The 26058-nt window shown below is 37.6% G+C and overlaps 1 protein-coding gene across 4 annotated transcripts in view; it reads right to left on the bottom strand.

Moving 5' to 3' along the window:
• Positions 1–7569: 7569 nt before the first annotated feature.
• GABPA (GA binding protein transcription factor subunit alpha) overlaps positions 7570–26058 on the bottom strand; it is a 27740-nt gene continuing 9251 nt past the window's right edge. For all 4 annotated transcript variants that reach the window (XM_023943890.2, XM_023943899.2, XM_086883398.1 and 1 more), the window contains exons 5-10: positions 21730–21975; positions 18040–18234; positions 17242–17298; positions 16106–16246; positions 15171–15363; positions 7570–10478 (exon numbers count right to left, since the gene is read on the bottom strand). In XM_023943890.2, coding sequence (XP_023799658.1) covers positions 10250–10478; positions 15171–15363; positions 16106–16246; positions 17242–17298; positions 18040–18234; positions 21730–21975 — 1061 coding nt within the window. In that variant the 3' untranslated portion in view covers positions 7570–10249. The remainder of the gene's footprint in view (positions 10479–15170; positions 15364–16105; positions 16247–17241; positions 17299–18039; positions 18235–21729; positions 21976–26058) is intronic.

Here is a 26058-nt window from a genome sequence, read left to right as displayed (position 1 = left end):
AAGCACAAAACCCAGGTGTTGAGAACGGTGGCACCATTTGAGTCAGTGCTGTTGGCTGGTTGTGGGACCTGGTGGTGGGGACTCATAAGATATGGGGATGCACCCTGCAAAACCCAATGGTGCACTCACTCCTGCTCAGCTGTGTGGCTGCAGGCAGGCAGAGGGGCAAAGCAGGGAGAGGCTCCCTCTCAGCTTCCCCAAAACAGAGCTCCTGAAAGCAGCAGGGCTGTGCCCTTGGCAGGGGTCTGGCCTCACTCAGCAGAAGCTGCAGCCCAGTGGAGCTGTCCCCCAGCCAAACCAGGACATCTCTGCTGCTTTGGGAGCTGCAGCCCAAGGGGTTCCCCTGCTCCCCACATTCGCTGAAACATCAAGCTGTGCCATAACATATAACAGGAATGGTTTTTTTAATAAAAATGGCCCCGCTTTTGAAGAGGTAAAAAGATCATAAATCTTTTGACACAGCTCACTAGGAAGCTGGAATTATGCACAAATGAGTAGGAATTTTGAAGATTATGTTTTAAGTTTCCATTCAAATTATTGGTACTGCAATCTTTTATTAATTTCCCTGTTATTTGTATATGCACTTAAGAGAACATATACTCTTCATCTGTCTTGTCAGACACATGCACCCAGGATTTTACCAGCAATAGACTGAGAAAACCCAAGGTTAGTAGAGACAGCTGCAGCAATACCCATGGTCACAGGGAATTCTGAGTACTTCTCCAGCAAATGCATGAGAGCAGAGTTCTGTGACACAGGAGGCACACAGACTCTGTAGTTTCACAGCTTCACCCCTGCTCCTCCTTTTCCCCCACATTAATTCAATAGAAGTGTGTCAATCACACCAGTGAAAATTACAGAGAAAAATCAGTATATGGAGAGTGCTGTTGATGCACCGCTGTATCATATGGGAGGCCACAGAGAGCAGTCCTTTCTGCTGAGACTTTGCTGCTATGAATGCTACAGCCTGACACTTTTCTGCAAAGGAAGAGAGGAGTGATGATTTTAGTCTTACTTCAGATGACCATTTTATTCTAATTCAGCTCAAAGCTCAGAAACCATGACAAACCATTTCCAGAGAGAGTGTCATAGCAGGCAGCCAAAGTGCTTATTTGGGATGGATGGATGGATGGATGGATGGATGGATGGATGGGAGTAATTGCCATATACCCAGAAAAATCCTGGATTGAAAATAGCCATTTTCAAGTGATTAATTGAATTCACTACCTGCTGCCCCAGGAGACACATCTTGCCTCCAGCAAGGAAGGCAAAAGCTCTGTGCTTACAGCCAGCAGCTGGAGGTGGTGGAGAGGAGAGATGTTCATCTGCCCAGAAAGATGGAATCCAGCCAGGCAGCTTTGGAAGGGTGAAGGTGCAGCAGCAGCAAATGGGAAGCTCTGTGCTGGGCTTTGGGACAAAACAGTGTGAAGCACCATTACAAAAATCCAGTAAAAACAAATGAGCTATTGATACTTTTCATCACAGTTGTGCCAGACTCACTGCAAATTCAGATTGGGAGTCTCAGGCCTCCTGTTTCTTGCAGAAGGGCTGGGCTGTCAGGCTGCTGGGATATGTCCTTGCACCAGCCCCTTCCCCACAGCAGTTTTTCCCCCTCCCAGTGGGGCTCAGCTGCCCAGTGGTGCCCATGCTCAGCCTTCAGTTCTGCTGTATGTGTTAATGCATCTCCCTCCTGCAACCCCAGGACATACTGTCTCTGTTCAGAAGCATCACTAGATTTTATAAAGAGTGATGGTGATCTTTGGTGTGCTTGAATCTATTGTCAGAGTGACATCAGCTGGGAAATGCTGGTAGTGGAGCAGGACTTCTTTTTTAAGAAGTTTCTTTCCACTCAAATGTTTCTCCCTACAGTGCATAGAAAATCAACTCAATTCTTCTGAAATCAAAATGTTCTAAGGACATGATAACTTTCCATAACCTAAAAGCAAGAAATTACCTCCCTCTTCAAGAGCATTACCCAGATTAATACCCAATGAAGTTGTATTTTAATTATTTCTTGTCACTGTAAATTCTTTATAGATGAAATGAGCAAGAGCGAAGTGGAGAACAGCAGCACAGCTGAGGGACAGAGCTCTGCACAGTGGAGTTTTCTCTTTTAGTCATACAGGAATGAAGCTTCAGCATCAGCTCTCATGGGGGCTGGAGGTGACAGCCGTCATACTGAAGGGCTGGCTGCTGGGAATGTTTTCCTCCTGGTCCTTCTGGTGATAGTAATTGTATTTTAACTTACTATTAAGACTACAGGCTCCTCATTAAAAGGCGAAGCAGTTACAACACAACACTGAGTCAACGTGTTTATGATAATTGTTGTCACAGGTTGCCAACACGTATTACTATGCAAAAATCTAATGTGTTTCGTACGATCAAGGCATTAAGCACAATCGTGTTTCTTTCTGAAAGGTATCAAGAATTGCTGTAGAGTACCATGGACAATTCTAGAATACATAGATGAGCAGGAAATATATCAGGATTTCTTTTTTTACAAGAAAGAATGCATATCACATTTCTGAATGTGTGATAGGTGTGGGTGGATAAATCTTCTTGAAGAGGAAGATAGGTAAAGAAATTCTCAGAGACTCAGATCACTGAAAAAAGGTTTATTTTCCTTGGAGCAGGAGACTATTTATTAAATTTTTTTAGCCAAAAATCTCTATAGGTACAGCTGAGCTCATCTTTTGGGAAAGAAGTTGTATGAGATCTTACTTGGTAATATCTGTGTTTGCTTCTCTTACACCTATTACTGGTTTGCTGAACCACTACAACCAGGGTTTCAATTAAGATTTTGTTTAATGACTAAAGATTTACAGTTCCAGGAAGTGGGAGGCATTTTTTCATTGTCTAAGTTAAGCCTTGCAAAGGGAAATTGCCTCTTTTCCATACAGAAAACTGATTGCCCTGAGGGTCATAGGGAAAAAAATGCATTTTCTAGACACAAGCTAATTAAAAAGATGTTGAAAATATCTCCTGAAAACCAGTATGCACACACATGCCTTTTGGAAGAAAGGAAAAAGCCGAGCTTCCAAGGAGAAAGTGACTACTAGACTTATTTTGGCACCAGTGCCCCTTGGCAAAAAGGCAGGTGCTGAGCTAGCACATTCCCTGGGACCACTCTTGGGAAAAAGGAATACTTCCACTTCATTGCAGACTTTCAAAGGTCATATAAGTAAAAGGAAGGAACAAAGTGCTTAAATAAAGTAATTCCCAAATTAAAGCCTGTCTGCACAACCCAACTTTGAACCCAGACAACAATTCCAAAGACAGTGTCCTTGGGACTTTCCTATAGCAGTGAGAATGAAGAAAAACAATGACGTGTACAAGAAAAGGAATGATAAACAAAATGTATTAGGCAATAGTAGCTTGTTAAGGCGTGTGAACCCTGTAGGACCCCATAAGAGTGTGATAGAGATAGAAATAAAGCGAAGTTCACTGTTACCTCTATGGGGACTCTGTGAACATTCCGAGCGGTTTTCCTTTACCTGCTGCTTATTTTTCTAAGCTGTTAGACCCGGTGGCCAGAGGCTGGCCCCATTGTCTGCAAAACTGTGCAGCCACTGCTCTTATGGTAGCTGAGGCCTGAAAGCTGACAAGAGGAGGGTATCTGATTGTTAAAGTTTCACATCAGATTAAAGCTTTGTTAACAGAGACCCTCTAAGTGGATGAGCAGTGCTAGGTTATTACAGTATGAATTTTGCTTAATGGAACAAATGTATGTAGAATTTAAAAGTGGGGATAATTGGTTTACAAGGGATGGTGAACAGTGGATACCAAAAGCTCTGGCCTTACAGCTGTTAAAACAACTTCATGAAGAAAGTGATTGAGGCTCCCAAGGACTGGCAGGAGCCTTCCTCAAAATGAATGCTGTTGTGGGTCTTTTTACTCTAGCAAAGTGAGCTATTGAGGGTTGTTTGATTTGTGCTTTAACAAATAACAGTTACAAAGAAACTTGCCAGGCTTGGGCTCTACATCCCTTCCAGAGATGCCAGATAGATTTTACTGAATGTCCCAAGTGGCAAGATTTAAATATTTTCTGGTAATAGTATGTCAGCTAACTGGGTGGCCAGAAGCATTCCCAGCCATTTCACCAACTACAGGGTCAGTTATTAAAGTATTTTTGGAACAAATAATTCCGAGATATGGGATTGTGGAAGCAACAGACTCAGATAGGGGAACTCATTTTACAGGAAAAATTCCTAAAGGAGTTATGACTGCTTTAGAGATCCAGTGAAACCTCCAGACCCCCTGGCACCCCCCGAGTTTGGGCCGGGTTGAAAGGATGAATGGGGAAATAAAGAAACACCTTCTGAAGTTGGTGATAGAAACTAAGATGCTGTGTATACAGCTCTTCCCATTGGTTGAGCAAGAAAGACACAAATTTCTCTACTAAAACTCCTCTATTCTGTAGCTATCCTCCAGGTGATTTTTTTTTTTTTTTCTTTTTATTTGTACAAATCTCACTTTAGGCTTGGTGAATTATGCCTGAGGACAAGTTCAAGCTCCTGTTACAGCTTCTAGTTCCTTTTTGGGTACAGTTCAGGTCATCTTATTCATTTATGGTTGTTAGCCAAACAGCTTCCCATTGGTTCTGCATCCCTTAGCTCTTTTCACAGGACAAGGGCCAGGAACAATTTGAGTTTCACAGTGAGTTCTGCAGCCTGAATGTCCCTAACCTTCCCTCACTGTTCTCACTCAGGACATCAAAGTGGGTACTACAGGTTTTGACATGCGGCATCTTCTCAGAAGCCCAACAGGCTGGCATGCCAGAGGATATGGGAATACTATAGGCCTGAGTTTCTGGAATAAAACACTGCTTTCATAGAGGGGAAAATAAAAATAAATTTCTATCCTAACCCTGAAGTTTAAGGAACTGCACCCTGCAGGTGTCTAATTAATGTCTAGTCAATCTCATTAGATTTCATCTCTTGCATTCTCACACTTCCAGACTAATTTTTTCCATGCATGGTTTCCAGCTTTCACCCTGATAATATTTGTATAAAACATGCTGGTTTCTCATTGCCTTCTGTAGCTGAAGGTTATGGAAACCAGCTCCTATGAAGCAGCTCCTGCAGAGTCCTTAAAAATGAAAATATTGAAAAACCTAAGACTACCAGGATTAAGAGGGAAGCAGCTAACTCACATTATTTCATCCTAAATTACATTACCCTGACTGTGTGGAATTTCAAATGAACAATAACTAAGAAACAAGTTTTTTAGTGCTACCCCTGTTTGCTTCCCCTATAATCAGTAATTGATTATACTCATATAATTCTTATAATTTGCTTTTTGTCTACTGAGATGGGGATATTCTACCTTGATTAGTGAATTCTGAAAGGTACATCACATAGGACTAGAAATACGGCTCATAAATGCTAATTCCATACACTTAGGTTAAAAGGCAGGTTGAAGAGGTAAGAAAAAAGAAGTGTCTTAAGATTTCAGACCTATTATGTATGGACAGTGTGAGTTTTTTATTATGTGAGCTCATTTAGATCATTAGTAACAAATACTTGAAGCAATTCCGTAGACAAAATGAAACTTTTCCACGAATTTTCACACTTCCCAAAGTTGTGCTAAACGAAACAAGCATTTTCTCTGTTTTTCTATTTCAACTCCTGCAACATGAAAATTACTATAAACTTACTTTTTTTACTATTTTATGTCCAGTAGTTGTTTTATAAGTCAAGAACTGCTGGACTATGAAAAACTAATGTTCTGTAGGGAGTTTTAGCTTTTTCTGGTAACAACTATTTACATGAGGATTCCAATTGTTTCTTTATAATTATCTTCGCTTTTAAACTTACTTAATTTTTATTAGGTAGCTGCACAATTAAGTTGCTTAACACTATGATCAATCACTTCTTTGAATTCTTTCCTTCCTATCACAGCTGGTTACAGTGACACCACCTACAAGAAGAAATTACATGGACACTGTGCACCACAAACCACAAATGCAACAACTGATTCCTCTGTATTTTCAAAGTAAATGAGAACTGTTCTGTGGCTTCCAGATCCATCTTCTGATACAACTGCCACTAGAACCATTTCATTTCGGTTTTCAGAAGCCCAGTTTCACAAGTCAAAGGCAATTTTAATTAAAATCAGACCCTTGATATTTGTTTCTTCCTCTTCAGCATTTTTTAACTTTTGTTTCAAGTTATTAATGGGTAAGATGTCTATACTCTAAAATTACAATATGGTAAAATTTCAGTTTGGTGCGTAGTTAGATTCTTTGGGCTCCAATCATGGAAAAATGAGGCAAAATGTAGTGGAGTAATAATGTATCTAATGCACAGGGTTCCATGTTACAATCCTCAAAACCAGTCAATCATTAATTCCGTCCCTTTAATTTCTTGTTAAGCATCATTCATATTAAGAATTACTTTTCCAAAGGAAAAAAATTAAATGGCATCAACCCAAATATATTTTAACAGCCCCGATATAACAATATTAAATCTATAATCTTTAAGATCATGTGTGATCTTGAAGAACAAGACACCTCAGTCCAGTCAGTAAAAATATTCCTCACAAACCTGCATTAATGGACCATGTAACAGTTTCTTGATCAGGCAGTAGAGTCCCACATCAGCTTATCTTGATTAAGAAAGACATCACAAGCTGTAAGTTGTAATTTCCTATGTTGTTTCAATAATAATTTCTGTATGAGAGGAATCCCAAAAGAAACTCACACTGGATAAATACACTAATAACTATAAACCCAAATAATAGGTCCTCCATTAATAAAGGACCTCCAATAATTAATGGAACACTTGTAAGTGAACTTTAACATCACAGATTTGTTTAGGTTAGAAAAGACTTCTAAGATCATCAAGTCGAAACAGTTACTGAAATGTCTGAAAACCAGTATTTTCAGTCCATTACATGTTGTTGCTGCTGAGCTAAACACAAACATTTTGAAATCAAGTGATGTGGGAGGTTTGAAGATGATAAAATATTTCAGTCTTTATTTGGAATAATGCGTCCTCCAGATGGAAAAGTTCAGAAGTATAATGAGAATGTTTTTAAATCATGTCTCAGTGGAAATAAAGTTAGAGTGATACAATCAGAATTTTACCTTGTTTTTAACATGGACAGTACTAGCAGTTTTGTTAGCAGAGCCACATGAAGTACATGTGGCCATACACAAGGGGCCAGCTTCAGGAATGAAAAAGTCCAAAGTTTATTACAAGTCAACATGAACCCTTCTGATTTAAACACTGTTAAAAGCATAAATTGAATCATTTCATAGGGCTCCATTTTGTCCTACTAAGTTTTTGTCATTATGTTTAACCTAAGCACCATTCTGAGATTTACAATTAAGATGTTAAAGAAAGGTGCTACAGAAATAAAGGACAGTGAGTTACAGTTTAAAAGTAGAAACACATAGCCAAATATTGAGTCAAAGAAGAGGCATCTTCAGAATATAAACTGAGTCTGCCTTCTTTCTGTACTGACCTTCTGACTTTTAAGAGAAAAGAGAATAAAGGGCAGGTACTCATCTTTGAACTGCTTGTCCCTGAAAGACATTACAAATGTCTGAAAAATTAAGAAGGCAAATTAGCTGTATAACATTTTATTTTACTATATTGACATTTTATGCACAAATACTTTATCAGAGTAAAAATAGAAAATTGTTTCATGTAAAATTACAAAAAAGCAAAACACAAAAGAAATAGGTAATTATTAGCAGAGTATAAGTGTCTTTATTTAAGAGTAAAAAGTATGCAAAAACCCTTCTGTTTTACAAAAATTGAGAATATTCTATGTTTTCCTTCTGGCAGCAACAGAAAACCCTTTGACAATATATTCTACATCTTTTGCTTTACTGAAGTTAGTTTGTTTACTGAAGTTTAACATCAAGTTAAGTCACAGATTTCTCCCTCAATACAGAGAGCGTGATAATAATTTTATACTGCTTGAAAGGTTCTTTCTTTACTAATTAGAACATGGTGGAAAAGCAGATGGAACCACAACAAAGAACCTCAAGGACAATTACTCCTACTGAAAGGCTGCAAAGCAACAACAGGATATAATCACAAACAAAGGTCAGGAGCAGAAGTTTCTCCCATGGGACTTACCATGAAACAAGAAGAGGCAGGAGAATGAAGTATTGATACTACTTTTCAATTTTGCTGTGTGTTTACCCACAGTCAGGTTTGGTCTAAAAAGCTGGTATTTTAACCTTCTTTTTATCCTGTATTTTAACTAAAAAGGCATCTCAAGAACTCTGCTAACTAGGACTAGTGACTTGTAGTAGACTTGTGTTTAGTCACAGAATGTTGTTACATGCAGAACTGCTGCCCTCAAATACAAACTTCACATAATTCCTGGTAAGCAAACCTGAATCTCCTGCACAAGCCACCTCCAACACTTGCCAATCAGTGACATCAACTCCAATAGCAAGAAAAGGAGTGATGTTGACCTTTCATGACAGATACATTTACATTTTTTGCTCAGGACTTACAATGTTTTTTAAAAGCAAAATGACATCAGCATAGTCAGCAGATGGAGTGCTATAAGTACTCAAGGATGAAAACAACAGCAAGAGTTACCAAAAGAATCCAGCAAAAACCCCTTTGATTTTATAATCATGCCAATGATGAAAAAACACAAGTTAGAACTATATGCAATACTTCTAGTCAAGCAAAAACTACCTGCAGATGAGCATCCACGTACAAAAAAGCCTTGTCCTCAACACGTGTTTAGCATATGCACAAGTCTTTGTATTCTCTGCCTTCTGCCTGCAAGTGTAAGCATTCCTGCTCGGCTCAAGAGCAGCAGTCCAGTGCTCTCACTGTTCAGCACAAGCACACTTCATGTTCAGAACCTCACCGTTCAAGGACTTTGGATTTGAGGTTTAAGAGTAGCTCGATCCCTAACAGAATTAAATGTCTGCCTTCGTAATTGTTAGGTGTTACCAGAGGGGGTTTAATTTATAAAAAGTTGATGAACATCAATGGTGACATAGCAATTATGCTGTTTATTAACATGAAGAGGCAAAAGCAACTGTTCTCAGACATCATACTGTTCTCAGACATCAAAAGAAGCAGTCTAACAAGCATCAGAAACTCAAAAACTGAAGCCTACGTTTTTACTGCATGTGTAAGTTTGCAAGAAGCACTGAGTAGTTCAGAATTCAGGATACATCCCAACTATTTCTGACTCATCATCCTGACTCAGACTTCAAATTGCACCCAGCTCTGAAGCATGCATTTGGCCTAAGAAGCTTCAAAAATATCACTTTAAATTCAAAGAGAATTTAATTTTAAATAAAAAGTACCTTTTTGTAGTTAATAAATGTTAGACTGTACAATGATTGGGAAATTAAACTTCAGTTCTCTGTGAAACTATTTTCAGTTTGCTTTCTGTTCCTAACCAGGGACTACTGACTGTGATTAACTTAAGTCTTCGGTTACTAAGGTTGACTACCATGCAGGTATAAGCACCTTGCAGAACACAGAATTAATACTCCCCACCAAAACAATCTACTCTTTGGGTGAGGGCTGTTTTTTCAAGTTTTTCAATTACCTGATGGGGAATGGCAGTGGGGGAAGAAGTTCACCTTTGCTTTCTGCGAAATGGCTAACATCAAGTACGTATTTCAAAACAGGTATCTGCCCTCATATATGCATATAATGTGTATATTACAATGAAATACTCTTAATTGGCTTTTTACCTAAGCCGTATCTAAACCTGGATCATCATCTTCAGCACTGATCTCCAGTTAAGTCTAGTCTTAAGTTTCCTTTGCTTTTAAACACGGAAGCTATTTTAAGAACTTGATGCTTTGTAACATTTAACATGTCTTTCAGTTCCACTTGATTAACAGAATAATGAATATACTGTAAACTTTGAAAGCATCAAATGCCATTTGGTAGTTCAGCAGAGAACGAAAGATTGGAAAAGGCTGCATTTATAGAACTGATCAGCCTGGGGACTAAAGGGACTTCATTTTTGTTAAGTGTTGCAGAAATTACTTTGCACAGCTGTGGTCACAGCGCTGAGTGGCTCCACCTCTCACTAGCTGCAGAAGTTGGGGTGATCCCTTAACGTACATTAAAATATATGCTGTTAAAAGATCCAAATTTATGCAAGTCTGAATTCTTTATAAAAAATCATGCTCTATATTGTATGGTCAAGAAACAAAAAAAGTTTCCAACTCTGATAAAGGTTGAGAGCACCAACTGCTCTGGTTATAGATGCAAGGCCTCAGGTTCCCACTTACAGGTCCCAGTGCTTAATTATCTTTCTCTGCTTGCAGGGATGCTGTAGCCAGTGCCACTGCTGTAACTGGCTGTGCAATGCCATGGAGCTGCATCTTGGCCAGTTTCTTCTGCTCGCACTCTGTGACCAAGCGGTTCAGCTCTGCTGCACTGTACCCAATCAGAGTCTTCAAGTCACACACAAATTTGTACACAAACCTCTTGCCTTGCACCTTGCAGATCATGTCTCCATCATAGTAATACCTGCAAAATAGAAATCAATAACAGAGAATTTTGGCATCTGAAATTTTCATATACATCCATTACTTAGTTAAGGTCACCAGAGGCTAAAATATTCTTTTTCTCATTGAGATTCTCATAATTTCATATACTAAGACATTGCTGAGGCATTTTCTGATATGAGAAAAGGGAAGTGTTGAAAATCGTGTCTGTACCTTGGTATATTAAGGAGAAACAAAACACAGTAATTATTTTACAGGCCACTGGAAACACCAGTTCAAGAATAAGTCTTACAGTAGTTTAAAAACAGCTTGGCAGGAAGGATGTCTTATATATAGTGCTTTGTCTTAATAAGAAAATACTGTCTTTCCCCTTATTATTGTCCTTTGCTTTGCTTTTCTGAAGAAAAAAAAACAATGCTGGAAACAGGTTGAAAATTACCAAGCAGTTTCTATGATATGAAAGCAGCTATTCCCTCCATACTGTCTTTAAAGAGGAAATAAAACTATAAAGGCAGGGGTTGAATTTGTGGGGTTTTGTTGGTTTAGGTTTTTTGGTTTGTTTCATTTGTGGTTTTTTGTTTTATTATAATTCATATGCTGTCCAAACAACATATTTCCCTTTATTTACAACTAAAAGACAGTTCTCTAACAGTAAATATCTTTTATATTGTGTGACAAAAAGAATTATCAGATTGGGCAGAAATGTAGTGAGATAACAAGGTCTACATGACCTTGTTATACCTCCCTGCCCCACTCCAGAGACAGTTCAGGTCACACCAATAAAACAGAAGTTCTTGCTGTTCTTTTCTCACTACAAGCTTTAATATAATGTGTATCACATTCTCTTTAAGGATATTTAAGTGACTGGGATGTAACTTGGATTTGATAAGCTTGACAAGCTTGTAATAAATTTGGAAAATAATAAAAACTCAACCAACACAACTCACACAATATAATTTCCTCAAAACCATCACCCAAATGTAGAACAAATGAACCCAGATTTCTTGATTGTCTAAAACTTAATCCTGGGACATGTTCATAAAGCAAAGATGACTCTTGTTCATTAGCAAAACTAAGTCAATTAAAAGATGAACTTCTGACCCTCAGCTCTAGTGGAAAAGAGGTAACTAAGCATCCAAGTAAATTCTTCAGCCATCTCAGTTCTGGAAAAAAAAAGCCTTACTTTCGAAGGTCAGGACGTAAGCAGCAGGACCAAAGATACATGAGACAGGCTGTGTAGAAAACAATGTTGGTAAACCTATTGGTTACTGAGACCATGCAAGAAGCCACAGGGGTCTGTCATGGACTACAAGAAGTGTCAGAGTAGCTTATTATTGCTCTGTGGGTAAAGACAGTGTGGTTTGTTTCCTAAAGCTCTTCTTCTCCTGAACGACATACAATTATAAAAAGCTTCCTTTTCAATCCTTCTCCTCACTCTACCCCTCAAACTGCCACCTACATCCCTCAACTCCTCCGTTTCCTTCTCTGCATCTCTACACTTATTCTTGGCTGCTACTACAGCTACAGATTTCACCCAGCAATTCTTCATGCCAGCCCTGTCCTCCAAAATACTTCAGCACCAGCTGAAGGAACTGTTGTGCAATGGTGTCCAGCACTTTCAACCTCCTACCGAGGTTTAGTTGCAGTGGGTTGAATGAACTCTGTAACCATGAGGGTGGGATGATCATTTATGTTCAGCTTTCAAGTAGAGTCTTGTAGTACTGGGCAAAATTGGGGAAGGATGAGCAACAATCTGGTGTGTCCTTTGTGTGTGAAATAATGTGTAGGAACACTGGGCAGAGGCTCATGTTGAATATGACAGGATAGAGGACATAAAGAAACTGAGCTCTGCTCACTTGGGGCAATATGAAGCACCCGTACAAAAACAAATATGTGTAATTTTTAATAATTTGTAATTTGTACAATTACAATTGTAATTGTAATTTGTAATAATACAAACAAATAATTGGTAATATGTGGCCATGGCATATGTCAAGCGGCAGTGGTCATCATTTTTTTAAAGTTGGTTGACTATGTACAAGCCTTTACATTTATTGTACAATCCCATATAATCATTCCTGTCCCAAAAAATGCTGTAGAAAAATGCTTTAAAAAACAGAATATACCTTGAATGATTTAGTCCACACTACTGGTATGATCAGAAAGGAAAAGGACCACAAGAAATTATTTTTATACAAAAGCCCAAAACATGCAAGACTCCTACATCTCATGTTTGAAACACTCAAGCTAAAATCAGTCAATGTGGCAAGAGGGTATTTTCAATATTATGTTAAATGCATTTCTGATTACAGCATTCGCCTACTCAGACATACAGAAAGCTAAAAATAAATAAAATTAAACACCCATGCAAGTTCACAAAGTTAGGAGAACATTCCAAGACACATGGAAACTTTGTTTAAGAAGAATACAGGAAATTAATTATTTTTCTTCAAGTCTCACCTCCCTGCTGGATAACTAAACAGACCTGGATTTTTAAAACATTTACCAAGATATCTATAACCAAAAAAAGCTGCTCTTCCCTTTCTGCCATCTGCCCTAGTTTCTATACACCTGCTTTTCCTACAGCTGTGCAGAAGAACCAGTACATTTCTCAATAATACCAACATAATTTCCTGTACTAATCAATAATTGACACAGTGATTTCAATACATTAGTAAGCTAAACACATTTATCAAACTTTAGCTTGGCAACAGTGTTTATCACAGGAGTAGCAAGAGGCATTAAATATCCCTTCAGACATTAAACTGTTAGCAAACATGTCAATATTGATGCAGCTGCCAAAATGACACCACTATGAGGAATGTGATTTCTGCAATTCTGTGACTAAAATATAAATGTGAAACTTTTTTAATAGTGATTTATGCAAATTGGAGTTTAATATCCCACTGATAAGAACATCATTCCAAAGTTCTTCAGCTGCCTTGGGCATCTTCTGTGGAGATAGTTGACGAAACCTGAAAATCATCATGGTTTACATAATTTTTATGTACCAGAAGGTTTTCACATATGCCTTTAGTACACAAACTCAGAGATACACAGGTTGGAAACATGGGAATGGTACTGGAACAATAAAGGCTGAAGAACTGTAATGGAAAGGTCCTGCTTTGGGCAGGAAATTTGACCAAACACCTCCTGTGGCCCCTCCAACCCGAGAGAGTCTGTGATTCTATGAAAAAAATGAACATTCTATTTAATATATAAATAATGCAAGAATAGCCATAGAAGACTAGACTAAAGATCAAAAAAAGATCTAAAACAGGCAAAGACTCCAACAGACTGAAACATAACACCTAAGGAAAAGCATGAGAGTAAGCATCTACTGTATGCTCTTGCTTTTAATGACCTGAGGCTCAAGAACTCTTAGAAGTTGCATCTTTCAATACCTAAAATCATTAAAAATATTTATTTTTCATTAATTTTTCCACTTATCTGTCAAACACATAAAATAATTCTGGTATCCACAACACTGTGCCTAAAGAAGTTCTAAGACAAACAAAATGGCATAGTAGAGCTGTATATCTCGAGCCTGTCAAATGTTAATTAAATCCTCCCTAAAAGGGTAAAGAAAAGATTATGATACTTTACCATAATTTCTTACAGAGGTATTTTTAAATAGAAGTTGATATTTTTATATAATGCTAGAGGAGTTTACTTCAAAAAAACCAACCATGCAACACGTATCCAAAAGTCAAAGTGCTAAGAAGTAAAACAAAGACGTCATTCAAAATGCAATTTCACTCATACAAAAAGAATTTCTAAACCTGCTTGAATAATTTGCAGGATTAAGCAAAAACCATCTTCCTTGAAAACAAATCAAGACAAATATATTTAATGATATCACAATAAAAAAACCAGAAATTCACTCTCAACTCTCAATTCATTCATTCTCATTTCCAAGAACATGGATGAATTTTCAAAATATTCCAAAGACTAAAATAATCAGGGAAAAGCAGTCTAAAATTCTAAAATTGCATTCTTCCCCCTCCTCAAGTACCTCACCCACAGTGACTCAATAATACAAGTCCCTTTTACAAATGTCAAACTATCACAATGAAATGAAGACACTGAGACACTTCCATTTCTTCAGATCAGTGTGATGTTGGAATTGCAACTGTTGAAACATAGCTGTCACGTGTATTTCTCAATTTAAGATCCACACAACAAGAACAATGAAATGAAACAATGAATATTTGAAGTTAGAAAAGGTTCTTACATACAGAGAACCACTAACAATTACAGAGAAGTAAATCTGCTTTATTCCATAACAAGAGAAAGAAGAACACGGACAGTAGAACATAAAAAAAGTTAATAATTCACATATTTCTGTATCCTTCACCAATAATCAATATTGTTTGGCATGCTACTAAAAGCATAAATATTGAAGATAAATAAAAAGGAGGTATATTTCTGGAAGTGAGTGACCCAAATTAACAATCTTGAAAAAAGAAAATCTATTTTCAAGAAGTTATTCTACTAGCTTCTTTGAAAATGAATAAAACCCCAACAAAACAAAGGCAAAAAGCCCAGCAAATACCTCTCCCCTGAGACCAGCAGGATTTCATTGCAAGAACCAGCTTCAGAAGATTTGGTTATGCCTTTACTAAAAAAGCTGCAAGTTTTGCATTATGTAAATTAAAAGTGATGTAGCCAAATGAAAGTAAATCATACCCCATGAGTTCCTTAAGTTTCTTACCTCAAAGCCCGACTAAGCTTCTCATAGTTCATGGTGGGCTTGTTCTTGCGCTGTCCCCATTTCTGTGCAACCAGTTCAGGTTGATTCAATTTAAACTCTCCTTCATCACCAACCCAAGAAATACAGTCCCGAGCATCTTTGTCAGTGAGAAGTTCTAATAAAAACTGCCACAGCTGGATCTGGCCATTGTTCCCTGTTAAAACAGGAATAACAAGTTTCACTTCAACTTGTCCTTTGTATATTCCACTCATGGCTGAAAACCTGCCATCAACATATTAAAGCAGACCAGCATAGTCTATATGATGGAAAGAAAACTTCCACTTAATTAATCCCTTCTTAATGATTCTTTTGCAAACATTTCCCTGCAAAGTCATCAGCATCCATTTCTATTTAAAACATGGTGAATACAGGAAAAAAATTCATCAAGATTTCACATGAATCTTCCCCCTAGAACTTAAAAAAACCCAACCCCCCAATATAATCATTTAGACACATATCTGTCTTTAAAATAGAACAGATTTAGCAAGAGCTGTTTATTCCTCTTCACACATACATACATATGTGTAATAGAAGCTGTTTTTTTAAAAAAAAATTGGTTTCAAATTTTCAACATGAAATATGAGAAACACAAAAGAAACCCCCAAACTTCAGCTTACATCAATGTAGACTCTTAAGTGATGGGATAATTTATGCATTTTATTTGCTGCAGGATGGAAAAACTGCAGCATCATGTTGACTTGGTGCTTGTGTGAGCTGACCAAATTGCCAAGGCTGCCTGTGGTTACCAGATTTTTGTACCTATGGCTCCCTTCACACGACATGGACTCCTACAAACACCACATTTGGAGCTACAAAGACATGTTTCATCAAACAGCAATTCAAATTAATGGGTCAGTGTTCAGTGCATTAACATGTAAAAATGATGAAGGCAATACCTGTTCTGTTTCCAGGGGAACTCCTATCTTCCCCCGAGATCCTTGGAGATCTCTGTACTTTAGCTGCCTTTGCACTGCTGTTTATCACTTTGATGGTGGTTGGGGTAGCAGGCTGTACAGACGCTGGTATAATCTGCACAGCTGTAGAGGAGAGAATGTTAAAGAACATCAATTATAAATTGCTGGCACAGAAATAGGCATATTTTATTTATTATCATAACATCTAGAAGCAATTTTTTTTTTCCTTTGCTAAAAAGGTACACTGCATTAAGTCACAATGCTAAGTATAATTTAAAGACCTTTTTACCTCTTGCATGAAAACTGTAGTTTTAGACTAATTGCAGAAGTGTCACATCACCAGCTTTAGTTTATTGCTTCCCAAACTCTCTCAAGCCCTTGTTTTCATCTTCATGCTGTTCCCACATGATCTGCCTTAACGCCCTTTCCTCTACAGTCACCGCACAACCTCCATACCTGATATTCAAACAGCAAACACCTTCTATTGCAATGGTGTAGGAGGGTGCAAATGCCCCACTCAAGCTGGCTTTAACTAGACACAACCACAGGATGTAATAAACAGTCTGTCTATTAAAAATGTAAGATGTTTATAAGTCTTCTGAAAATTGGTGCATTTTAATAATTGATGACACTGCTTAGCTGAAAGAATGAGCTTCAAATAACTGGAAAGCTACTTTAATGTATTATTTTTAATATTGGTTTCTAAGCAAATCATCTCTTCCACAGAATCCTTCAGTTTTTTGAAACACTTTTTTATTTTAAATTAATATTTAAATAGATCCATTCATTAATGCAGTATATAACCTAAACCCCTGAAACAACTAAAAACCTCAAATATGTATCCTAGAGAGCTTACTTCAAGAAAGTGGAAAATCTACCATCCAAAATGAAAGTTGTAAATTTCCATAGTTCAAGTCAAACACTACCCTTCAGCCAAACAAAATGTAGAGAAATTCAATGTCATGTTTTGAAGTTTAAAGTATGTGTTCCCCCCTGCCCTAAGGAAAAATACCCTCCCAAGTGATTTCCTAAATGTACTATCATACTGCTGAACCACAGTACTGTGCTAAACCTACAAACAGTGAATTGTGTGAATTAATGCTGACAGAAGCACTTACGCTGATCAATCGTAACAGTTGCTATTTCTCCAGAGTGTTCTTGGCTAGCCAACACATCTACAAATTGGAAAAAAAAACCCAGCAGTTTTATATTTAACCTGTGAATAATAAGTCACCTGAAGATCAAAAAATTTCATATTTCATAGAGGAAAATAAATAAAAATTAGTCTGCAAGAGACATGTACAGTTCATGGTCTTACAAGTGGAGACCTTTAACATCTGTCATTCATTTTAGAATGATGTACATGGCAAATTTCCACAACCTTATGCATTCTCCATCCCCAAAAACCTTCAGGGATATTATGTAGATGAAGATAGAAATAGTTATTAGTCTGGCAAATTACATTCAAGCATGGTATATCTGAAATGCACTATATGTTACTGTAGTATGCACATACAATGCATCACTTGGCAGCTGTATTGTGTACTCAGGATTTCACTTCCTGTGCTTAATAATCTCCACTTCTATATGACACAGAAATGTACATTTACTAACTCTAAATAAATATTTAATTATAAAAAGAACAAATTCAGCAGATGCACAAACTATGAAGCTTTATAAAAAACAAAGGTGGAATAATCATTTACTACTTTCTACCAGTTATGAGGTTTGATAAAGGACAGGCAGTCTGCAAGACAATGTTTCGTGGCAGCAAACATTCTAATACCTCCTCTTATCTTGTACTGATACCCTCATTTTTACCCCCAACATTAAGTAAAGGAAAAATGACTGCTTATAATTGGTTTTATAGCTAAAGAAAGAAGTCTGAAAAAAACCCCAACAACTAACTGCCATACACTTTCGAAGAAGCTCCAGGTGGCTCCAGAGGATTTCTCCCCGTGGGACGCGCTGGAAGAAATCTTCTTGGCTGAAGTTGCAGAGGTCCCGCCCAGAAATGCTGAGTGCGTTGAGATCAATGTCAGTCATGCTGAACTCCTTCATCACCCACACCACCCAGTGGAGCACCTGGTCTGTCGACCACTGAACTGGGTCTGAAAAAGATGGATGAAACTGCAAATCACCTCATCATATACTGCAAAGCTCCTCCTCAATTATACAATAACTTCCGTAAGAGTAAAAGCACAACATCAAGAAGCAGAGTTACTGAGACCAAATCTGCCTGCAAAGTTGGTGACTGTGCTTAAAATGGTGATGGAATGGTGTGGGATGGTGGGGTGACAGAAAAGGTGAAAGAGCAATTTTCTTTAGAGAAAGTTTTTATGTCAGAACTATGCCTGACATATCTCAAACACTAAGAATTTTCTTCCTCCACAGGTCTTTAGCTTCAAAAAGAGAGTACTTTCTCTCACAGAAGGATACTCTTCAAAACTGCTCATCAGTTTGTGATTACAACAAAATAATAAATTCTAAACTCATTCATATCATCTCAGTTTCTGCTGACAAAAACCACCACTGGATATGTCTGGTATGAATTAATTTTCTTCCCAGAAGCCACTACTGTGTTGTACTATAGGCTGGTGACCAAACCACTCTTAATAGTACGTTGAGATGGTTTGTCTACTGCTGAGCAGCACTTGCAGGAGCTGCAAAGATGTGGCTCAGCCCAACACAGAGAACATAAACCACAAAACTAGCAAGAGAATTTTGAACAAAACAATGGGCTTGAGTTGGCTGCAACTCATGTTCTCCGTCCTGGCCATTAGGGATGCCTAATCTCATGAGTATATTATAGACACCTGTACCAGTAATCCTGTTGGGATTGGGATTGTGCAATGTTCTGCAATTGCTGTATTCATCTATCTTACCTTTGTGCTGGGTTTTAATGTACCTTGTATCACTCTACTAAACCAGAAATCCCATATAACAGCAATGATTTTCAAGTAACTTTGATACTCAATATTACAGCCTCCACACATGGAGTATCTAAAAGAACCTGGGCAGACTATTGGACTCCAATGCAAGGCCTTCCATGTTTCTCATTCAGCCACCCCAGTGAGTAGGCTGGGGGTGCACATGAAACTGAGGAGGGACAGCTGATCCCAGCTGACCAAAGGGATATTCCACACTACAGGGAATACTGAGCAACAGAGGTTTTTTGAAGTATCCCTTGCATAGAGCCTGGCTGAGCACTGGGCTGCTGGAGGCAAGTGATTGTTCTGCATGACTTTTTTAAACAGAGCATCAAGTTTTGAGATCTTAATGTTGTACATAATATATTAAAATATGCCAACAGGTAAGAACTAGTAACTAAAGTAGGGACATCTACTTTTCACTGGAGCAGAGTGATAATGTATTTTTAAATTCTGATAGTCCAATCACATGTCATCTTGACAATGTTTAAGATTCAAAATAAATAAAATTAAAAATTAAGAAAAAATAAGAAAATTAAGAATTGAAGAAAGTAAAGTATCCTAAACATTTATCTAGGAGCTACAAATTTAGTTTTGGTTAGCAAAGGCCAGCTACAAGGCATCATTTTTCACTAATGCTACCTAAAACAGTGCAATGTAATCCTGTGGCAGAAGACACACCAGAAGGGGGTTGATCTACCAAATAGCAGCAGCAGTGAACTTTCATCAAAAAACTTATTTGTTCTCATTGACAGAACACAATCTGCAAGGAAACAAAAATAATTACTTTCTCTAATCACTTCTGTGGTTCCCAAGCTTTCTGCTGCTCTGTTTTCTGCATTTATTTCTCATAACAATTAGTATTTTCCTTCCTTCTAGGCACCAAATATTTGGATTCTAATACAAGAAATACTTTTAACAGAAGAGTATTTATAATCTCTAATAAAACCCACCCAAAACATAACATAAAGAGAAAGCCACAACATTTTAAAGACCTGCTAAAAGCTAGTTTTCCATTTGCAGCAAAGCAGAGAAGTCTGTAAGAATGAAGACAAAGAACCACTACTTTTCTGGATGATTATTTATTGAATAGCCTTGACTCTTAACATCAACACATCCTGTCTTCTTGAAAAGATTGAAGAAATAATTTTGGGTTATAATGTAGAACCTAGGGCACTTTATTTCAGCCCAAGTCCCTGTAATGTCTACTCAGAAAACATTTAAAGTGTTACTCTTTCTAGGAGTGTAATTTAGCACATTTTTTTGATATCAAGAGAACACTATTATTTGCAATCCATGGATCTCTGTCATAATGAACTAATACAGTTTTCCTAAAAAATCTGCACTCCTATGGCCCAAAGATCATTAAACTTTTGAAGCCACAGTTGGGGGTTATAGGGTTTTCTTAAAGCATCAACATTATTAAAGTTTATTAAAAATACTATTCAACATAACAACATTGGTTTAAGTAATTTTCTTTAGAGAGCATGATGAAAATATTAGTCTGCTTCTGAAATCCCTCACTTTATTTTTCAAACATTCTGCATCAAATCCCTGACTATCAACAGACATAACATGAGGAAAACTATTTTTGAAGTGCTTACCAATTAGAAAACTAAAAAGCCATGAAAGAGCCTTTGCTTTAGTTACCAAAAATATACTCAAAATACAGGCGAGCTACATCCTGCAAAGACCTGTGACTTGACTGGAATTCTTAAACCCTTCCAAATATCCTCCTTGCCAAATATATTGTTTTACAGGTCTGCTCATATAGAACAGCTTCCTGAATATGCCTTGACAGTACATTTCTGCCAGGCATAAGAGGCAATTCAGCTGGATAATCTCACAAATATGATATAGGTCTACATCCCACAGTTCCAGTTCAATCTTAAACAGACATTCAGAGAATTTTTTTTTAAGCTAACATTCAAAGAGCAACTTGCTAAGTAACAAATTAACTAAAAAAAAGATGATAATCTAGAATAATATTTATTTTTAGTTTTAATCATCTTCCTCCAGTATGATGAAGGCCAGTAGAGTTTCTCATACAAAATCTGATTTAAGAGAATAGCCAGGATCCTCCAGTCCATGAACAATTTGTTTCAGGAACTTTACAGGCCCCATTACCAAGTACTGAGTCTCTTAAATTCCACACACAACCTGAAGAGCTTTATCACTAACACACACATTTTTAAGAAGGGCAGGAAGAAAAGTGCTTTTTAAAAACTGCATTGACAAGCTAAGTTAGGGCAAGAAAGCACTCATTTAATGAAACTATTATGAGCATTCATTTTACTTGTTTTTTTGATTAGGTACTAAGAAAATATTCTTCCCTGTGGAGGTGGTGAGGCCCTGGCACAGTACCCAGAGAAGCTGTGGCTGCCCCATCCCTGGATGTGTTTGAGGCCAAGCTAGATGGTACATGGAGCAACCTCATCTAGTCAAAGCTGTCCCTGCCAATGGCAGGGATTGGAACCAGATGGTCTTTAGGTTCCCTTCCAACCCAAACCATTCCATGACTATATAATTCCATTATGCAGATTATTTGCATTGTACTAACCCATACCACAGGTTTCCTTCTCTGGGGTCCTTGAGCACCAACCCCACACAGAACACAATGGCCCAGCCCCCAGCTGAACACACCCATAGCTGTGCACTACATATGCACTATAATACCGTAAGGTATTCCAAGGCGCTCCTGCTCCTTCCGGTAGCCTTCCAGTGCTGCAGCCCATCGTGTCACTTGCTCAGATGTTTCATCTGAAATTGCTGCAATATGTTTTGTTCCATCCAAGGTTATCACTTGAGCTTCCTCAACAAGGTGAGCCTCAGCCTCTGCATGATGAGCATCTGGGTCAATCACAACCTCCACCGTCTCCACAGGCTTCACGATTTCCAGGATGTTCAACTTGGGCTCTATCCCTGAGCATGGAAACAACACAAAACTTAAAGAGAGTAATGCAAATACGACAAAGACATTGTTTTAAAGCTTTCTGATTAGTAGGGTTAGCAAACTCAGGAAAGAAGCAGGACACAAAAGTGTCATCAAATTTCTGCAGGTGTCCTATATTACAATGACATACTCTATTAAGTATGCTTTAGTAATGTGAATAACAAAGCTGTCCCTCCTTCTTCACCCAGTACTACAGCTTCCTGTTCTAGTTAAGTGATCTATTTCATGGATCTTGAACAGAATGTTCAACATGTGTGCATAAAGTACAAGTATTTTGGTCTGTAAGAAATATACCAAATAAAACCCCCCAAACAAATAGAAACAGCAAACTCCAAAAGGACCCAAGTATCCAGCTTCACTCCAACCCTAAGGCATTTTTTTCAGCCTTTACAATACTTCCCTGGTATCTCTGGGGTCTACACAAAGCACTTAACATTTTCTTTCAGTACTCCGCAGCAGGCAGTGTGTTAAACAGCAAGTTAAAAGAAAATTCTTCCCATTTTAGGCTTCATCAGCTATTCGCGTTTTGGCTTTACATGTGCCATTTCAGATATTAGATCACAGAGCTAACAAGGTATCTCTGTATCCATTCTGCAGCAAGAAAGAACACATTCACTAATGCTTTGTATCACCACCCTCTCTGTTGTCTTCTGAGGTGTTTTGTCCAGATGGTGCCTCATCACATTTCTGACATTGTATAGAAGATTTTTCAAAATTATTTCAATTTTTGTGACATACAATTGTCATTATAATGCCAACAACCACACTTACGCTAAGAGATTTTTATCAAACATATTTTCACATAAACAAAGAATCTTTACAATTCTATTTTATCATGAATTGGAAAACTTTGACTATGGTTAGGCTGATGAAAGTAGGATTCACAGAATATCATACAGCCAGAGTAATTTCAATATTCTGTACCATAAAGGTATTACTTTGTGTCCTTCCCGTCTAATCTACATTAAAGCACAGCATGAGATGGTTCTGCACGTAACAGCCTTAAATGCTAAATCCAGAATCCAGTCATTTTGTAAGGGAAAACAAATGGAGTATGTACCTGTCTTACAAATAAGAAAAAATAAGTCTTTTTCAGACAAGTATTCCTCTAGATTTTAAAAGTCATTCAGCTTGAAAAAAATATTAGAAAGGGAACAAACATTACAAAGACCCTGAGTACAAAACTCAGCAATGTGAAATTGAGGACGTGAAAATAAATATTGACAACCAGTAAGTGGTTGATTAGATGAAGAAGCAAACATGAAGAAAAAGCAAACAAGTATTTTCCTTAGGAGAGTGTTTTACCTAGGCCATGAAAAACTAACATGTACAACATATGCTCCTTCCAAAATCATATGAAAATAGGTAAGGGAAGCCACTAAGGGTCAAGATTCTATTTTTGATCTTCAAAAAATAAAGGAAAAAGCTTCTAGAGAGGTACAGTTCATTACTGTTCAACAAAGTAATTCACTGCGTGTCACAAAACTACATGTCAAAAAACTTCATGCTTTATTCACAATACAAACACAGAGATAAAAGCAATGCGTCTGTAGAGGAAACACCTTGTAAGTAAAATTGTGAATTAACAGTCTGCCATCTAACTTACTGCAACACTAGATCAACATTAATTCCCTGGGTTTGTCTGCATCTCTCCTCACATCTCTTCTCCCTTTACCTACTGCATAAGAGATGACCACTCTTCCTCAGACAATGTCCAAGTTGTGGAACACAATGCCACACACCCCAGAAGTATAAACTGGTACAAACAATACAAAGCTTCAGGACACGAGCCATCAAGACACATGTAGATGTTGACAGGACTGCCAACTGTCTGAAGGTAGAGAATATACTGGGGTGATGACTACAGGCAGCCTGCTTGGTTTTACTCACCTTGAAATTTCTGGTATTAACCAAAGCCAGAAACAGGACATTAGCATCTTTAATCCAATAAAGTGTCATTACACTTAGTATTTGTTCTTCTACATACTAAAAATAACAAAAGCCTACTTATTTCAGAAATTATTATAGAAAAAACCACAAAATATCTTATTGTGGAGGTCTTCAAAACTAAAGCTTTTTTCAAATTCTTTGACATACAGTGAACATAGTTACTCACAGTTCCACAGATATGCGAGAGGCCCAATTCAGAGCAGGAGACAACTGGGCTGAACTCAAAGCTGCTGTTCTCACAATGAAAGGAAAACCACATACATTGCCATTCCTCCAACAAGAGGAAATTAGTCAGGACAAGGCAGAGCACCATAAGGGTCTTAGTAGTAAAATGAAAGAATAGGAACGGTATTTTATCTGCTGTAGAATGAAATGCTATATAAGAGCTACACTCAAATTCAACTACAGAAGAGTGAAGCTCAATTTTCTAAACTGTTAGCTTAGTATGCAGACAAACATACTGTCTGTGAGAATGTAATACAAATAAGAAAAAATAAACAACTGAGTCCAAACACAAAAACCATCTCTCTCTCGCTCATTAATCCTGACCTTGGGGGGAAAAAACCCAGAGACTTTTTAAACAACTGTAATTCACCTGTTGTCTTTGAATTTAAGGTCAGCTGATCAAAATGTGGTAGAACATTTGAACTGATAAAGCAGCTTTTCTTTCAAGAAATAAGAGCATCCAAGCATCACTGATTACTCCTAGCTGAATTCTATACATTACACAAGTTAGGGAAAAATTAACATAAGTGAACTGAGAATCTCTCAAAACCTCATTCATGCAAGTAAAACATGAGGATGGAGTAATAAGCCGTTTTATCTCATCTGGTTCAAAGGGGTACTGTGGTCAAGAGCAACAAGTCCATTTTCCTGTTAGTGATCTAAATATCTTCCTTTTGTTTAAATGTATGCTATTTGTTTTCTAATATTCTGCCCTGCCATATTTTACATGCCTTCAACAAACAGATTTCTTTTGAGTTGCTCAAGTATCAAGGCCTGAAAAACAACACTGAAGAGTGTTCCAAAGTGACACAGAAGTACTTTAATATTCAAATGTTTCTTTTAAGATGGGAGGAGGGGAGGGGGAGGGAGAGAGAGGAGAGAAGGTGTGATGGGAGCAGGGAGCAAGAAGCTCCTTGTGCTATGTGATCATGAAACCTCAGTTTTACATAAAAGAGAAGAAAACAAAACACAGGATGATAGTAAAGATATTCATCACTCACACCCTTTTGAAAATGGAAGTCTGAGCACTGAATACTGGAAGTGACTGGGCATGAATTAAAAGCATGAATTAATATTCTAGTTCCCTGAAGGATATTTCCATTCTATTTTATAAGCAGAAAGGCAGTACACTTCCCATTACATACGGGGAACTGAGGACTCAATCTAGCACTGGTCACCTGACACTCAGCATTAAGTGCAAATTGTGTCTTACCGAAGACTGTTAATACAAAGCAGAAAAGTCTTCAGTCTAATTGACAATGAAGCCACAAGGAAACAAAAAGTACCCCCCAAATTTTGCTCATTTGCTTTGCTGATGTAACTCAAAACAGATAACTAATCTACTCCTGTATGAATTTGTCCCTGTTTAAAAATCCAGAAATAAATACCTGTAGCTGTTCCCACAGCCCAATATATACATTGTCTTTAAAGAGTGGTGGCTGTCCTTCCACTCAAGACATATGGAGGGGCAAAGCAGAAAACTAGGACAAAAATCAAAACAATGAAGCTGCTAGTTCCTGAGAAATCGACAAGGGGAAATCCTGTCATACCAGATAACACAAATAAAAACTATGCCTCAACAAATCCATACCAAACTGGTTAATGTTCCTCTGACACAACAGTTTATTTTGACTTCTCATCCAAAGAAAACAGACAATAGACAGTGATCCTGGACCTTCATAAGGATTTTCAATTAGTTACATTTACCTTCAAATTGTAATTGTTCCTCAAGCCACAAAGGAATGAAACTGTCACCTACCTTCACAAAAATCTTTTGCCTGCGTCAATACTTTGTCTGATGTGATTACCTACTCAGCCTTAAGGAAAACCTCATAATGCAATGGACACTACTCAAGGAAGAGTTGTTTTGGTTCTGG

The sequence above is a fragment of the Cyanistes caeruleus genome, chromosome 3, assembly GCF_971803275.1.
Source record: "Cyanistes caeruleus chromosome 3, bCyaCae1.hap1.1, whole genome shotgun sequence".
NCBI classification, from domain to species: Eukaryota; Metazoa; Chordata; class Aves; order Passeriformes; family Paridae; genus Cyanistes; species Cyanistes caeruleus.
The sequence above is the reverse complement of the archived record's forward strand: the minus strand, read 5'-3'. Positions and strand labels throughout refer to the sequence as shown.